The sequence below is a fragment of the Anas platyrhynchos genome, chromosome 3, assembly GCF_047663525.1.
Source record: "Anas platyrhynchos isolate ZD024472 breed Pekin duck chromosome 3, IASCAAS_PekinDuck_T2T, whole genome shotgun sequence".
Classification (NCBI taxonomy): Eukaryota; Metazoa; Chordata; class Aves; order Anseriformes; family Anatidae; genus Anas; species Anas platyrhynchos.
The window spans coordinates 84366632-84383038 of NC_092589.1; the positions used below are offsets into that span (position 1 = coordinate 84366632).

At 36.4% G+C, this 16407-nt stretch overlaps 1 protein-coding gene across 7 annotated transcripts in view; it reads left to right on the forward strand.

Moving 5' to 3' along the window:
* CEP162 (centrosomal protein 162) overlaps nucleotides 1–16407 on the forward strand; it is a 41090-nt gene that overhangs the window by 21965 nt on the left and 2718 nt on the right. For all 7 annotated transcript variants that reach the window (XM_038177294.2, XM_038177298.2, XM_038177295.2 and 4 more), the window contains 13 exons: nucleotides 719–986; nucleotides 2789–2931; nucleotides 3587–3814; nucleotides 4506–4643; nucleotides 5495–5607; nucleotides 6368–6473; nucleotides 7284–7410; nucleotides 8084–8247; nucleotides 8917–9021; nucleotides 10189–10413; nucleotides 11311–11978; nucleotides 12768–12909; nucleotides 15546–15644. In XM_038177294.2, the coding sequence (XP_038033222.1) occupies nucleotides 719–986; nucleotides 2789–2931; nucleotides 3587–3814; nucleotides 4506–4643; nucleotides 5495–5607; nucleotides 6368–6473; nucleotides 7284–7410; nucleotides 8084–8247; nucleotides 8917–9021; nucleotides 10189–10413; nucleotides 11311–11978; nucleotides 12768–12909; nucleotides 15546–15644 (2526 nt within the window). The remainder of the gene's footprint in view (nucleotides 1–718; nucleotides 987–2788; nucleotides 2932–3586; nucleotides 3815–4505; nucleotides 4644–5494; nucleotides 5608–6367; nucleotides 6474–7283; nucleotides 7411–8083; nucleotides 8248–8916; nucleotides 9022–10188; nucleotides 10414–11310; nucleotides 11979–12767; nucleotides 12910–15545; nucleotides 15645–16407) is intronic.

The following is a 16407-nucleotide window of genomic DNA, read 5'->3' on the forward strand; positions in this document are numbered from 1 at the left end:
CAAACCAGTCAGCTTCTCTAATCTTGTTTTCTATTTCCCACTCTTGTTTCTACCTAATCCGTATGAATCCTTCCCTTCACCTAATTTGTCATAACAAGATTTAGACAATCTCCAAATTCTGTCATCCCTGAATCCCCTAAATTAACCCCACTCTTGCCTTTATGCAATCACTCCTTCAGTCTGCAAGGCATTGAGGAGGGAGGTTGTTTAGTTGATTCATTCTGGTGGGCTTCCCACAGGGCCAGTAAGCTAATCTTTCCCATTTGCTGTTCCTGGGAGTCATGTGCTCTGTTTTTAATGATGAGTTTTAGGAGATTTTTCTGCCTGCCTCTGTTTCGCTTCCTTACTTGGTTTCTTTGTTCACTGTGATTTAGCCTTTAGTCAAATAACCTGACAGCTACATGTGTAGGTATGCTAAAGATCCTATAATATAATACAACTTCCCAGAACAATGAAACAGAACCAGTGCAAATACTTGTTTTATATAAACTTATGAAGTAGGAAAGCATAATAAATTCTGCAGGATGTCGTGCTATTCACTTGGCTAAAATTAAATCTTAAAATTAATTCCCTTGTGTTTTTTTCTTCCCCTCCCATTCAAGTAGTCTTATTGCTGTGTAATTCTTGTTGCTGATTCTATGGTTTTCTAGTAGCAAAAGTTGCCTTCAGATCACACTGAACCCTAAAACCTGTTTTAAATAAATATGCTTTGTCATAGGCTATTCAGTCTCATTCCACGAAGAATGAAAGATCAGAGTCAGTGACAACTAAGCAAATGTTGTACAAGAATAACAGAAGTGCAGCACCTTTACATAAAAAGAAGTCTTTGTATGGTCCTCAAGGAGTGGTTAGAAGTTCTGGGTATGGGAAATCCACTTCACACTCAAAACAGTCTTTTCCAGCTACTGAAAGGAAAACGCCAAGAGAAACTTTCAAGAAAAACACTGTGAAAGCCAGAAGTCCTTCAGACAGAGCCAAATCTAAAGGTAATTCTGTCTTAAGAGGTCTGAATTTTACTTTTAAGAGCCAGAGCACTTTGCTGTTCATGCTTCACATCCTCTTTCTTCCCTAGCTCCACCCTCCCTTCCAAAAAGAAGTTAACATTTCAAAATGGTGTAGAAGAATCCAAAACTAAATGCGTTAAATGTGATTAAGTACTGATTTTTTTTCTATATTTTTCTGTATATAAATCACCACTTTATTTAGGTTTTAGCTATTGTTCACCAGTAAGTCCAAAACAACACGAAGTTCAAAACAGCTGCTGTTCAAAAATGACTGTCTTTACATTACATTTTTAATTACAGTAAATGCAAAGATTTGCTAATAGACTAGCTTCTGCACGATACTGAATTTATATTCTCAGCTTCTTTTTTCATCTTTGTTTTTCTAGAGAACAAAACACTAAAATAAATAAATGAATGTCCTCTTTCCTGTTCATGTCTCCTGTTGTAGCACTAAGGAATGGATAATACCTATGTAGTCCTGTAAATGCTGAGCTGCAAGTAGAGGACTTTATTTTTTTGGTTTTGATGACTGACTTCTTGCTGGAAGGGTTTTCTGAGATAATTCAACTGGCCATCTTTTGCCAGGCCACATTTGCAGAGGCATGGAAAGATAACTTTCTGGATGCCGAGGTTTTAGCACACTTCTACCATGTAATGCTTTTGAAAACCCTGCAAGTAGTGTTGGGAAAACCAGCTGAGGATTAAATTGCCTGCCTTAAGGAGATGCTTCAGTGGCAGCTGTCAGACTAAGGAACCTTGTTTCTTAGAGCATTGCTGTAGAGCTGGAGGTGGTGCAAGTGTACAGACAGAGGTGACAGAAGTGAAAGACAAGTCCTAAGAAAAGAGGACACTAGTCTCACTCAGGCATGCTTTTCTCTCTTTGTCTAAACAGTTCTCCTACAACAATTTCATGTGTTCAGAAGTTGCTTTCAATAGAAGGTATTCTGCCTCTGGATCTAGGAAGAGAAAGCGCTGAAGCAAACAGTTCCCTAATAATCAGTGCTGAGGGAGCACCTTTGTGACAGGAGAGTGTGCAAAAACTGTAAAAAGTATTAAATTTGGAAAATGATAATTGCCTGTTTGTTTTTAGGTATAATATTCCTAAGGAGGAGCTCTTAGCTTAAATCACTAAAGGTAGAAATGAAGTGGCAATTGTAGTTAGTACTTGTATTTCAGAAGACCAAGTTGTTTGTAGTTCCATGTATGGTAGTTACTTTCTAGGGGGAGCTTCCGTGCTTTTTACTTTGTGGTCAGGTTGCTACTTGATGCAATAAATAGATATTGCATTTCTCTGTGTGCTACCTGCACTCCAAATTTTGAAAATCACTGTCTCTTATCTTCACTGTAGCTTTGAATACGTTTTATTTCTGTGTATATGTTTTATTGTTTTTATTGTCTTATATGTTTATTTCTGTAATATGTTTTATTTCTGTATGCACAAATAATTGGTCCCTTCCCGAGCAGAGAACTGAGATGAATCTTGTTTCATAAAGGATTTATTATCTAGCTATTCATCCTAGTTGATCTTGTGTTGTTTTTTTTTCGTTTGTTTGTTTTTTACCTTAAGTACAGAACCAATGCCTGCTGCATTTTCTGTAGTGTCTCATTGTTCTGAAGTTTCTATATTCAATTCAAAGTCAAAGTACAGGTTGTAGAATGCTTCAGTTGCATGCTTACAGGCTGGATCACATGAATAGATTCTTTTTTTTTTTTTTTTTTTTTTTTCCAAGGACTTCAAATTCTAAATTTTAATTTTGTTCTGTTTTCCTTTCTGCCTGATGAAGAAGTCTTATTTGCTACAAGGGTAATAAGATCTGCAACAAATGAACCAGTTTCTAAGGAAGATATTAACAAGGTTATGTCTGGACAATCAGTTGTTCATAACGTTGGGCACCAGGCTCTGGATTCTTGCAAACAACATCGGCATGTAAGTAGTAATTAGTGATGCTCCTAATTATAGCATGTACAGCTTGGTTTGCAAACCTATTTTGTCAAAACTTTTAATAATATTCACAAGATATTGAATAAATACTTTAATTTAGTCAAATGCTTGGTTTTGCTTTTAAAATCTGTAAGTATTCTGCTAAGGATCTTAAACAGTGCTTCTATTTGTTTTTCTACCCGAGTTACACTGTATATTTAGTATTATCTTTTGACTTCTCTAAGATGATTGAATTTGTAGTACCATGATGGATTTTCCTTCTTCCTTATAAACTGTATAAAAATGTATTTACTGAATGCCTAAATCATTACTGCTTTAAAAAAGAAAAAAAGTATAATGGAATAAATCCAGTGGCTGTGTAGTAGCTCTCATATGAAAGGTGTTTGCTTCTAGGTTTTTTTGTTTGTTTGTTTCTTTTGTTTTGTTTTGTTTTCCCATGCATTTTTAGGAAGTGAGAAAATAGCTCATTAAAGGAAAAATTTGTGGGATGTTTTGATACTAGAATGGTGTTTTATTTTCTCTTCAAGTATCCTATGTGGTTGCCAAGATCCAGAAAGCCAGTTAAATAAAATTGATGAGAGTAATTTTCTGTAAACAATCAATTCATTTTAATGGTTCCCTGGACTTCTCTCTTCAATAGCATTTGCCATTTTCTCCTGGCAAAAGTTGTGAGAGAGAACTGTATTTGCTAAGACGAGCACAAGTTGCTGAGGAGGACCTGAACAGAGCTCGTGATTTGATTCAACAGCTAACCAGCACAGTTTCACAAAAGGAGAAAGAAATGGAGACAAAGATACTAGAATTGAAAACACGGCATGAAAAAGAGCTTTCTCAGTGGGGACAGGAAAACTATGTTCTTCAGAGCAAGGTACTTTATCACTTTGTATCCTGCTAGTACAGAAAATGAGAAACATTACTTCTGAAAGTTGTTATTCTGAAAGCATGTTATTTTAGATGAGTTGTTAATGAGCAGAAAATCCACACATACAAACCGGTAGTGTATGTGTTCCAGTGCAGTATATGTTCACCCAGTGCTTAATTTATTACCTATAGGACATGATCTTTTTTTCTATAAACTATGTTGTCCTGAATTCACTTATTTTGCTATTTTGGAGATCTCTGCAGCAGTTTTTGTTTGTTTTTCAAAGATTTAACTTGGTCTTATGTGTTTAAAAAATAGGTAAGAGTAACAGATACCACTTGTTGAAAAGCAGAAAAGTATGATATGTTGAAATACTGTTTGTTTATTTGATGCACATTTCAATGTTGTGTTTTATCTTTAAGGCATATTTGCAGGGTTGTTTCACTATAACTTCCGGTCTAGGTATATAACAATAGAAAAGGGAGGGTATATTTAAAAAATAATAATAATAATTAAAAACTACTGAATTTTTTATACTTTGTTGCTGTTTTGTATTGCTTCTGTTAAACTCCAATTCATTGATCTACTTTTATATCTCAATGTGTAGTAACCTATGTATAATATAAATTGTAGCGTTGTAGAGGATTTCATATGGCTAACAAATATGCATCAAATCATTTCTATTTCTGTCTGAAAGCTGAGAAGCATGGAAGAGCTGTCTAAAGAAAAGAGGTGGATCCATCATGCAGCAACAGTTCCTGTCACTGAAGAAAAATTGTCACAAATACAGAAAGAAATTGAAGATCAAGAGGTCATTATTCAAGGTTATCAGCAGGTATACCACACAGCATTTCACGTTGTGTTCTGGCCAATTTCAGAAAGAAAACCATTTAATGGTTACTAATGTTCTGTTGAAAATAGTTACCTTTCTTTCTAAAAAGTGGATGGAATTTAGATGTGAAGGGCAGAGATATATTGCACGTTAAGTGTTTTATACATGTCTAGTTTAAACTAACTTCTTTGCCCCGAATGTAATAGAAAAAATATACTTCTAAGTAATATAGGAAGTCTGTTTTAAGATGTTTTTCACAGAATATGAGCAGCTGATTACAAGGAAACCTTGTAAGTGTGCCTGATTTATTACTTAGTCAAGCATATAAATAGATGATGCAAGCTTAATGATCCCTTTGAATACTTGCAGCTGTAAAATAAGTTAGTTTAACCAGCTTCCAGCTGGTGCTCAGCAGCATTTCTTAGTATATTTTGCATGCAATGTTTTCCCATTGTGGCTGTAGGTATGGCAAATCAGTGACTGGTTTTGTTCAAGGAGTATCAGCATAGGCAGGTTGAACTTTGACCAATCATCACTCACCCACTTATGTGCTTTTAGAATATAGTTGGGATAGCTTTGTGGCAGAGCTAACTCAGGAGGATTGGTACTCCAGAGTGAACAGACACTTGGGTGAGGTTTTAGAGGTCACTAAATACGACTTCAGTGTAAAGATAATGAAAGTAGATATCCCTTTTTGGAAATTTGTTAATAAACATTTGATGTTTGCTTCTGCTATTTCAGTGTTTCAGGAGGGAAACTGCAGAAGTCATAGATAATTGTTTTTGAACTGGGCAGAATGGTAATTTATAAACATTCTTTATCAACTAACATTAACTTTGTTTGTGTCATCTTAGGAAAATGAGAAGTTATACAAACAAATGAAGGAGCTGCAAATCGAAAACAAAAAAAATGAAGAACAAATGTTTAAGGAAAATCAGTGTTTAATGTCTGAGTTAATAGCACTAAGGTAGGTTTAATCAAACATCTTACCTAATGTCTCTAGATTTCTCAGGTGATTTTATTATTATTTATGAAGAATGACTGCAAAGTTTGTTAGATTCATGTTTTATGGATTTTGTTGGATTTGTGATTTTGGTGTTTTTCTTTTTGAGAAAATTTAGATTTATACTGATCATGGGCTGATCTTGCTGACGTATGGGAAGACTAGAGGCTTCATTTGTGGAATATTTCAATTCTAAAATTTTAATATTGTTATTCAAATCGGAATGTTTAACACATATACTGCACTTGTCCTGGCATTTCAGATCTGCTCAAATCTGAAAATGTTTTGATCTTGTTGTAAGATAGATCAGGAGTCACAAGGGATTCTGGTAGTGGAGGAAACAGATTCACTGCACTGTAGGCCCTGTAAGATTTGTGTCCTATGTACCTAACGAGGAGGAAACAAAGAAACAAAGAAACAAACAAAAAAAAAACTAGCAACTGTGTATATTCCTAATTTATAAATGTTTGCCTGGGAGAGGCCCATAGGTGAGTTTCATTGATGAAAATAGGTTTTCTTTCTTCCTCTCATGTAGCAGATTTCCCCACATACAGGTGAATATTTTTGGTATAAGGATGCACTGTAAAGTTGCTTTTTAATTTTATTTTATTTTTGAGCCTGCATGAATTGATGTTATATAGTACCATTTGGAGGGTTCTGTGTTTTGCTTTCAGTATGCCAAGTCATCATGTTGCAAAGTTGGCTTTTTTTTTTTTTTTTTAAGAGAAAAGATAGAAAAAATTAATATCCAGTCACGAATTGTGCAGGATTCTGAACCAGCCAGGAATCAAAGTTTCACAGAATTGATTTCAGAGCTTCGAGCAGCACGGGTAGGTATATGCCAAGCCTGTTTGTCACATGGGGGGGAAAAAAAATCAATATTGTAAACTAACAATATAAATGAAGAAGGTAGTTGAACCATGCTTCTCTTTTACACTGCTAATTATTTGCCATGCTTCTGAGAATTCATTTGATGATACATTTGTAATATACAAGTAATCCCTTTCTCATCAATGAGCTCTCACAAGCAGTCCCTTAAAACGCAGATTCACTGAAAGCGTGGTGTTTATGTTTATTGACAGTCCTGAAATACCTCGTGTGAGATGTTGCAGAAAGTAGCAACACTTCTCTAGATTTCACCTGAGACAAATCCAGAACAGTGTTTATCACTGCTCTCTACCACGAAGGTTTTAGAAAAGAACATTGGAGATAAAATAATGTTACAATTTGCTCACCTCACTCTTCTAGTACTCCACGTGCTTCTGTTTTTGAGAGAAAATGTTTTGTACACTTCACCCTAAAATGAAAGATTTTCCAAGAGCTTTTGTTGTTCTGCTTACTGCAAAACTGTTATAGTACATACTTGCTCTGATGATCAAGCAAGAAACTAAAAGGAGTTTTGTTTTGTTGTTGTGTTGTTATAAAATCGTTAAGTCAGTGATAAGGAAAGCTGGATCTAAAGAGTTTCACAACCAGTGGAATTGTTCCTGCTCTGGTACAGTTGATGTTGAGCTCTAGGGACTCCAAGGGCTCCTCTGGTTTCAATACAGCCATAGTGATTTAATCATTTTGTGGTGAAAACCATGTTCATGTTGATGTGTGTTCAGTTTTCATGTCTTACCTTTTTCTTTAAAACTCAGAAGGAAGAAAATAAATTACAAGAAGAGATAAAACGTCTTAAACAAGATAAACAAGCTCTTGAGGTAGACTTGGGGCAAGCAAAGAAAGAGAGAGATTTAGCAAAAGTCCAAATTGCATCCACATCAGGTAAAGCACCTTCATTTTATTGAGTAATTGTGCTTATTCTTTGCATGACTCCTAAAATATACAACTAAAATTTACTTCTTCATATAGTATGACTTTGAAAATGATCTGGATACATTTGACTAATATTGTCTAAACTTGCAATAAAAGTATACAGTGAAGGAGAGACCACAGTACCTTTGGCACTATTAGAAAGCCTTTTATTTTATCCAGCTAAACTCTTCATTGCTTATTAAGCTTGATTTCTTGCCTATCTCTCAGTGGACACGGAAAACATATGATTCCACTTTTATGACAACTCTATTCACAAGAAAAGATTGACCATGTTGCCTTATTCTAGTAGGTAGTGTGGAAGAGTAGATCCCATTGGGATTCTGTTTTCAATATCTTCTATGGCAAACTGTGAACTATTGACTACTACTATATATAAAATAATTATTATTGTATGGTTTGTTGTTTTTTTTACCTTTTTTTAAATATTGTTGCATTTAAAGACCTAATTTGCATCTGATTTTAAAACTTTACTGCAGCAACAGGATTGTCAAAATAGGAAATGTATGAAATGTGCTGAGAAGAATAGTATTGACTATCTAACACATTCAAATAACACTGAATTATGTATTCTTCAACACATAATTACTAATAAAACACTAATAAGGGTATTTTATTCGTGTAGGTGAGAAGTCTTACGAATTTAAAGTTATGGAAGAATCATACAAACAGGAAATTCTTCATTTAAAAAAAAGACTTCAGTGGTATGCAGAAAATCAGGATCTTCTAGATAAAGATGCAGCCCGTCTTAAAGATGCAAGAGAAGAAATTGAGAAACTAAAACTAGAGGTGATAAATATTTAGCTTTATTTAAAGTGCTGAAACTTAAAATTATTTCTACGGATGCATACAATGTAACTTTGTCCTTCATAATGCTCCCACCTTTTTGAAGAAAAACCACGGGAAACCTTCATAACCTTTAAATCAAATGTGGATGTCTTTATATTCAAAATATGAATTACTGCACATGCAGTCAGAATTGCAAGTGAATATTGCTTAAAACTGTTTCTGCTTGTGTTTGACACACTAATGATACTGCTAGAAACAAAAGGAATGTGGCTTAAGATTAGCAAATTTCTTGACTAAGAAAAACTGACCCTAAATTCATGTATTATAATGTAGTATGTTATATTATTTCATATTAACCAAGCCTGCGTACTGTGAGGATGGGAGGAAAGAAAGCAGATTTACTGGTTTGCAGTCAAGAATTGTCCCTAGAAGAAAAGTTTTTCTTCTAGATTTCTGTGTCTAGTTTCAGTTTTAGCTCCATGGATCTTAATTGTCTTCAAGAAGCTGTAACTTAGTTTAAAAACATAAAGGAACGATTAGTACAGGAATAACTACTAACAGTTCTTAAGTTGAATATTTCTATGATTGTTTTTATTTGAAATGCTTGCTTTTGTACTACAAGAAAACATCTCTGAATGTATATTTCAGTTTTTCTCATAAATTGGATAGGTCGAGAAGCTCAGAGCTGAAGCTGGAGACGAGTGTGTGCAACAGAAGAAACGTTTGAAAGACAGAGCAGCAGATGCTAAAAGAATTCAGGACCTTGAGCGACAAGTAAGCCATAATATAACTGTGTTTCACTTAACCTTTACTTTAGATAAGGTCACTTACAAGGCTTACTAGCCCTTTCATAAGGGTGAAGCACTGAATGAAGCCCTGTGACAAAGTAATTTTATACTGTAGAACACTCAACACAAAAAGCTGCAATTATTTAGTTACAAAGGGCTCTCCTGCCACTGCGTTCTAAGCCATTTACTGACAACCATTTAAAATCGTTTAATGTTAAATTACTGTTCAGAGTTTCTTGGAAAAGAGCAAGAGGGCAAAAGCACATGTAAGCTTCCTGTTTCTCTTCTGAGACTCCCTCTGAATTTAGTAAATCCTTAATATTTCAACCAAGTTGTTTCAAGAGAAGACATTGAAATTCCATTGAGTTCCTACAAAAGCCATGAAAACTGGGGAAATAGGGAACTTAAAATCCATGTTTCTACTGAGGAAAAAGTCAGAAGGAACTGCACCTTCCTCAGTTTTTGGAGGTGGCAGTTGGTTAGCATTTCACTCCAAAATCGTTCAATTTGCTGTGCTGGGGGAGAAGCAGGGATGCAGGAAAAATAGGAAAGAGCCTCTGCAGTATTCTAATACAAAGAATTCAGAAAGCACCTTATCCATAGATTTAAAAAACAAACAAACAAACAAAAAAAATTTATATTAGTCTTCCACACAAGGTTTTAGTTTATTTTGAAGTTTGCAATGAAATAAAAAATGACGTTACATCTGTTACTGAGAGAATTTCAATGCTGTCATGAAATCTCTCTATAGCAGTTGGAAAAGTAGAGTGGAACATGAACTTGTGAATGTGAAATCCAAAAGAAAAGCAACTATTTTAACGGCATTAAGAGCCTTATACAACTTAAGAGCTAATAAAGTAAATAAAAGGTCTATCTGACATAAGGCCATCTGATGACCAGAGCTATTCTGTTTAAATCTGTGATGTTGTATAAGAAGTCAGTAACTAAGAGATGTTTACAGACAAGCAAGACTTATCAATAACAAATGTAAACAATGCAAAAGAAATCATTATAACAAAAATTCTCAAAACACATCTCGTTCTTATCCCAGTTTAAATGGATCATGTTTGTCAATGTTCTGTCACTCATTTCAGTACATTTTTTCAATAGAACTTTCTTCTCTTTAACTTCTGACTTAATTTTCTGTTGGTAGATCAGAGAAATGGAAGGCATTCTGAAAAGAAGGTATCCAAATTCTTTGCCTGCTTTGATGTTCGCTGCTGCTGCTGCAGAGAAAACTAACGATCTTTCAGCTAAAACAAACACAATTGATTTTTTGGAGAGAAGAATAAAAAAGTTAGAAATGGAACTTGAGGGTAAAGATGATGAAGCTAAAAAAAGTCTCCGTGCTATGGAACAACAGTTTCAAAAAATAAAGGTAAAAGATGGAGGCTTGTTGAGCAGTCTGCTCCACAAGTTAGAGTCATAAGGCTATTGGGGTCTACCACAGACTAGTGGTGAAAACTGAAGGCCAAGACCACACTGAAAAAAATATTAAAAGAATTTATTGCTAGAACTTCAGCAATTTGGGCATCTAAAATGTAAAGAGCATTTAAAATTGTTAGAATAATATCAAAACTGAGAGGTCAAGTTTCTGGGGCATAATAACTTAGTCCTTACAAAGAGGGTGTGCGGATATCATTCTGTGGGGCAGAGCTGCTGCTCACTAACTTCCTTGCTGTATACACAGCAGGTTGTGGTTTCCTTCTGCAGGGAACACTAAAAATTCTATCCAAAGTCTATATGATAGCAACTTTTAAAGATTTGTGTTAGAAACACTGAAATTTGGCATTTTACTTCACAGAAAAGTAAGTTTCACAGGTTCTTAATTAGCAGGAAAGTTGTACTTCACATCTTAAAAATTGTGTTTGCAAGCATCGCAAACAATGGTAGATTTTAACAAAAATAATTTTTTTGATATATATCGTGATATTAATTTGTCCAAGTTGTTTACATCTGAACAGAACAAGATTACATGAAAAATGGTTTCTTGTCCATTTAATTTTCTTTCTAATAGCAACTCTATTCACTGTGAGTAGATGAATTTGTAGTAAGTGTCTTGAGTAATTCTGTTCTACATCAGACTTAGCTTTGCTTCACATTTTTTTCACTGATTCCTGAACTGTTTGGGTAGTGTTGTTAGTAACAGTGATGTGTATCCTGTCTTAAAAATATTGTGTCAGACACGAAACAACTTTAAAGAATAATAGAAGGAGCTATTCATAAATGTACAGTTAAAGAAACTGCTTTCCCCCTTCTCCCACTCCTACTCCAGATACAGTATGAGCAAAGACTTGCAGAGCTTGAGCAGCTGCTTGCCTACAAATTCATGAGTGAATTGCCAAAACCGAATTCTGAGAAAGCCAATTCTACCGAACTTGAAGAGGAGCTTCAGAGTCTGAAGAAGACCCATCAGATCACCGTTAAAAACCTCGAGACAGAAATTGAAAACCTCAAGAGTCAAAATTCCCAATTAAAACTCAGAAGTAAAAAGGATAACAAAGACTTAAAATTAACAGACTCTCAAATAAAAGAAAGTAACACAAAAGACAGACTGTTAAAACTAAATCAAGAACTGGTCACAAAAAATAAAGAAATAAGAGACCTTACAAAAACTGTAGAGAAACTTCAAAAAGAAAGGATGATGATGTTGTCTGATAATAATTTGAGAAATAAAACTGATAATAAGGAAAACTCTCAGATCTTGAAAAAGCATACCTTAGCAACAGATAAAAGGAATTCCAGCAACAGTGAACCCTTTCTGGGCATTTTTCATGATGACAGAATATACCAACCTCATACTTTTTCTGATCCTAGTATCTCAGAAGTTCTGCAAGAAAATGCACAGTTGAAAGAGGAGCTAGAAAAATTGTCTCTAGAAATGAACCAGCAGAGGGTGAAGTCTCAAGCAACGCTGGCTCATTCTGAAAATAATATACGAAGGTAAATGCTCAGCATGTTCCTGTAAAAAACTTGTTAATAATGGGTGATGCAGGATCAGAATGACACGTCAACCATGTGTGAAGCCAGGTTATACTTGACCATCATTCTCTGTAAATTTCATTTTTGCTGTTTCATTTTTTGGGGCAGTGTACAGATACAGTTATTCCTGCAGGAAAACCTATCTCAATCCTTTTTCAGTACTACAATTTGTCATGGTTCTGAGTAAAAAAAGATCTCAGTAGAAATCATTGTATCATAAATGCTTTGTGTTGCATAGTATTAATGTTTGGTACATATTTTGGCACTTTGCTTCAAACTGAGGCATGCTTTCAGTTTTAACCAACAGTAGAAACTTTACACTTCGCATTGTTTCCCTTAGCTCCCTTCATATTCAACGTAGAGGTAGTAAGTACGTTCAGATAGCAACCCATTTTATTCTAAAATAAATACCTGAAATAGCACAGCTAAATTGTGATTTAACAGCATCTATTTTCTCTACCTTGATTTTTATAAGAGGAGCCTAAAAAGGTGGTTTGGCTGAGTTTTCAGTATTCTAGTTGCCTCTCGTTAAATGGAACACATCTCCAACATTGTAGGATTCCCACCCACTCATCTCTCCAAAGTGGTGGAAGTACTGGTGGTCGTGTTTCTTGCAAAGTATTATGAAATATCTAAGATATACTATCTTTAACACTTTTTTCGTATTTTGTGTTCAAATGAGAAAATTCACTGCATTTTTGAAGAACCGTCTTGCTGCTTTACTACATGTTATGTTCTTCTCCTGTCCAGGATACAGGAAGACACAGCAGAATACATTGCATCTCTGAAAGCTTCCCATCAGAGAGAAGTAGAGAACATCCTTTGCCAGTACGCAAAGGAACATTCTGCTTCCAAAGTAGCTGAACTTAACAGCAGAATTTCAACGCAAGAGGTGAGATACAGTAGATACATTCATTACACGTAGCAATCTGGAAACAAATGATTTCAACAAGAATCTGTAACTTTTATTTTCCTTTTAAGTAGGATGTATTGTTTCAGAAATGGGCCTGTGCTACTGTATTCAGAGAATCAAAATGGCAGAGGCTGGAAGGGACTTCTAGAAGTCATCTGGTCTAATCTCCTGCTCAAGCAGGGACACCCAGGGCAGGTTGCCCAGGGCTATGTCCAGATGACTTTTGAAGATCTCCAAGGATGGAGATTCCACCACCTCTCTGGGCACCCTGTACCAGTGCTCGGTCACCTGCACACTAAAGAAGCCTTTCTTGACACTTAAAGGGAACCTCCTGTCTTTGAGGTTGTAGCCACTGCTTCTTGTCCTGCTACTGCGCACTGTTGTGCCAGAGCCTGGCTCTCTCTTCTGCACACCTTCCCTTCAGGTGTTTATATACATTGATAAGATGCTCTGAACCTCCTCTTCTCCAGGCTGAACAGTCCCAGCTCTCAGCTTTTCCTTATTACAGAGATGCTGCAGTCCCTTCATCATCTTTAGTTGCCCTTTGCAGGACTCTCCAGTCTGTCCAGGTCTCCCTTGCAGTGGGGAGCCCACAGCTGGATAAAGCATCCCAGGTGTGGCTTTACCAGTGCTGAGCAGAGGAGAGAGAATCACCTCCATTGACCTACTTACTGGCAACACTCCTAATGCCCTCCAGGGTATCATTAGTGTTTTATTTAACTTGGTGTCCACCAGGACCCCCAGGTGGTCCTGCAGACAGGACTGTGCATGTTCCTTCATGGAGGGTCCTCTTGGCCAGGTCACTCAGTGACAGCATAGCCATCAGCCACTCCCAGTTCTATGTCCTATCAGAAATCTTGTGGAAAATACACTCTGTTCCACCGTCCAGGTAACTGATGAAGACATTGAGCAGGATTGGACCCACTATTGATCCCAGAGATACTCCTTAGTTACTGGTCTCCAACTAGGCTTGATTCCACTAATTACTGCCCTCTGGGCCTAGCCATTCAGTCAGTTTTCAATCTACCTCACTGTCTGCTCATCCAGCCCTTACTTCATCAGCTTTTCTATGACAGTCTTATAGGAGGCAGTGTTGAAAGCCATACTGAAGTCAAGGTAGACAATATCCACAGTTCTCCCCTCAAGCTAGTTGTTTCATCATAGAGCATTATTGGGTTGGTCAAGCATGGCTTCCCATTTTTGAGTCTATGCTCACGACTAGCAATCACTTTCTTGTTTTTCACCTGCTTGCAAATGGCTTGCAGGATTAGTTGCTCTGTCACCTTCCCAGGGATCACGTTGTGAGGCTGACTGGCCTGTATTTCCCTGAGACTTCCTTCTTGCCCTTTTGAAGGAAGGAGTGATGTTTGCACTCAGCACTCATGGTAGCAACCCATCAGGGTCCATGGATTCCTGTATGTCCAGTTTGCATAATTATTCTCTAACCTGATCCTCTTCCACCAAGAGTACATCTTCCTTGCTCAGACTTGCCCCCTGGTCTCTGGAGCCTTGCATTCCTGAAGGCTAGTCTCACTAGGAAAGACAAAGGCAAAAAGTCACTCAGGACCTCAGCCTTTCCCTGTTCTGTATCACGAGGGTGCCTGCCCTGTTCAGCAGCAGGAACACACATTCGCTAGCCTTCTGTTTGCCACTTACATACTTAGCGAAGCTCTTTGTCTTTGTTCCTCTCACCAGTTTCAATTCCAGGTGGGCTTAGACTTCCTTGTTCACCTCTCTGCATACTTGGATAATGCCTCCATATTCCTCCAAAGTCACCAATCCCTGCTTCCACCTCCTGTGTGCTTCCTTTTTGCATTGAGTTAGGCAAGGAGCTACTTGTTTGTCCATGCAGACCTTCTGGCGTTTGACTTGCTGCTTGTTGGGATAGACTGTCCTCAAGCCTGGAGGAGGATCCTTGACTATCAACCAGTTTTCTTGGGTCCCCCTTCCCTCCAGGGCCCAATCCTTTAGACTCATGCGAGCACATCCCTTCAGAGGCCAAAGCCTGCTCTCGTGAAGTCCAGGATTGTTACCTTTCTTTTGACCTTCCCAGGTGGATCCTGAATTCCACCATCTCATGGCCATTGCAGCCAAGGTTGTATTTGACCTTCACATCCCCAGTCCTTCTTTGTGAGTTTGCTCAGCAGAGCATCTCTTCTAATTAGGTCCTCTCTCACCCGGGTCAAGAAGTTGTCACTGATGCTTTCCAGGCACCGTCTGGGTCACTAATGGTGTGAAGCAGATATTGGGGTGCATGTTGTCCAAGAGGATCTAGATCTCCAATTATATTTGTGCAATAAAATTTGGGGAGAAAATGCTTACAGTATGAAGGTAGGAAGCACTAATGGATTCAGATTGTCTCTCAACATTTTTTTAACTGAGGGAAGTAAACTGTAGAATGAAACTTGTTTTTACATACTATATACGTGTATGTACATGTGTGCTGTGTAACAACTCAGGTAATTTTAGAGTCAGTAGTAGATTTTAATATATGCATTGCTTGTAACTGCAGTACTGCAACACTGATTATATTTCTGGCATAGTTTTTCTGTATAGGTTTTCAAGTGTTGTCATGAGAATTTGTTAGTGATAACTATACTGAATCTTTTTTTTAGATATTAATAAAACATCTCCAAGAACAAATCAGCGAACACCAGAGACATCAGGAAGCCCTTCTAGTTTCACAGATGCGAGAGGAACTCCTACAAAAAGAGGTATATGTAAATTTGGATTTAGGGTACCTTACAAAATTGTTTTCTTTTTCATCCTTGTAATGAAATACCTCAAGTAATATGTAGTAAAATAAGCCTTAGAAACAGTATTTTTATCAGTATCTCCTACATCAGTTATATCTGAGAATATATATATTATTTTTTTTTTTTTGAAGAGGGTTAGTGCTGGGATATTGGATAAGGGGACTTGAGGGTTGTGATAAAAGACTGTGTAAAACTTTCACTTTAATTTACTCATTAGACATTAAGAAAGTGAACAAAAAACCTTAGTATGTTAAAAGAAAAAATATCAAGTTGAAAGAGGAAAAAAATGAGAATAAAACAATAGAGCTTTATAAGAAAACATACCTAAATTTCTGGAGGCTTTGGAAAATCAATTGCAAGTCATTGGTTGAGCTGATTTGACCTGCCAGTTATTAGACCAAAGGGGTTTGATCATGTGTGTTAGCAGCATGTTTTTTCTTAATCTTTTCCTAAGAAATGAGTTTCTCTGATGCATTTTATATGTGATCTTTATCCAGTGTGTATGAGGAGAAGAGAGTGTGAGAAAGTTTTAATCATATTATCTATTAAATTTTCAGTATGCTTAGAAGTATAAAAATTAACTGTGATTAATCATTTCGTGACTCATTACAAACAGGATTGGATTTATCAAAAAAGGACTAGACTTTCTTATCTTTAGGCCACTTCACACAAATGAAAGATAAAATCCCTGAGCCGCTATGTAAGCTTTCAAATAAAGGAG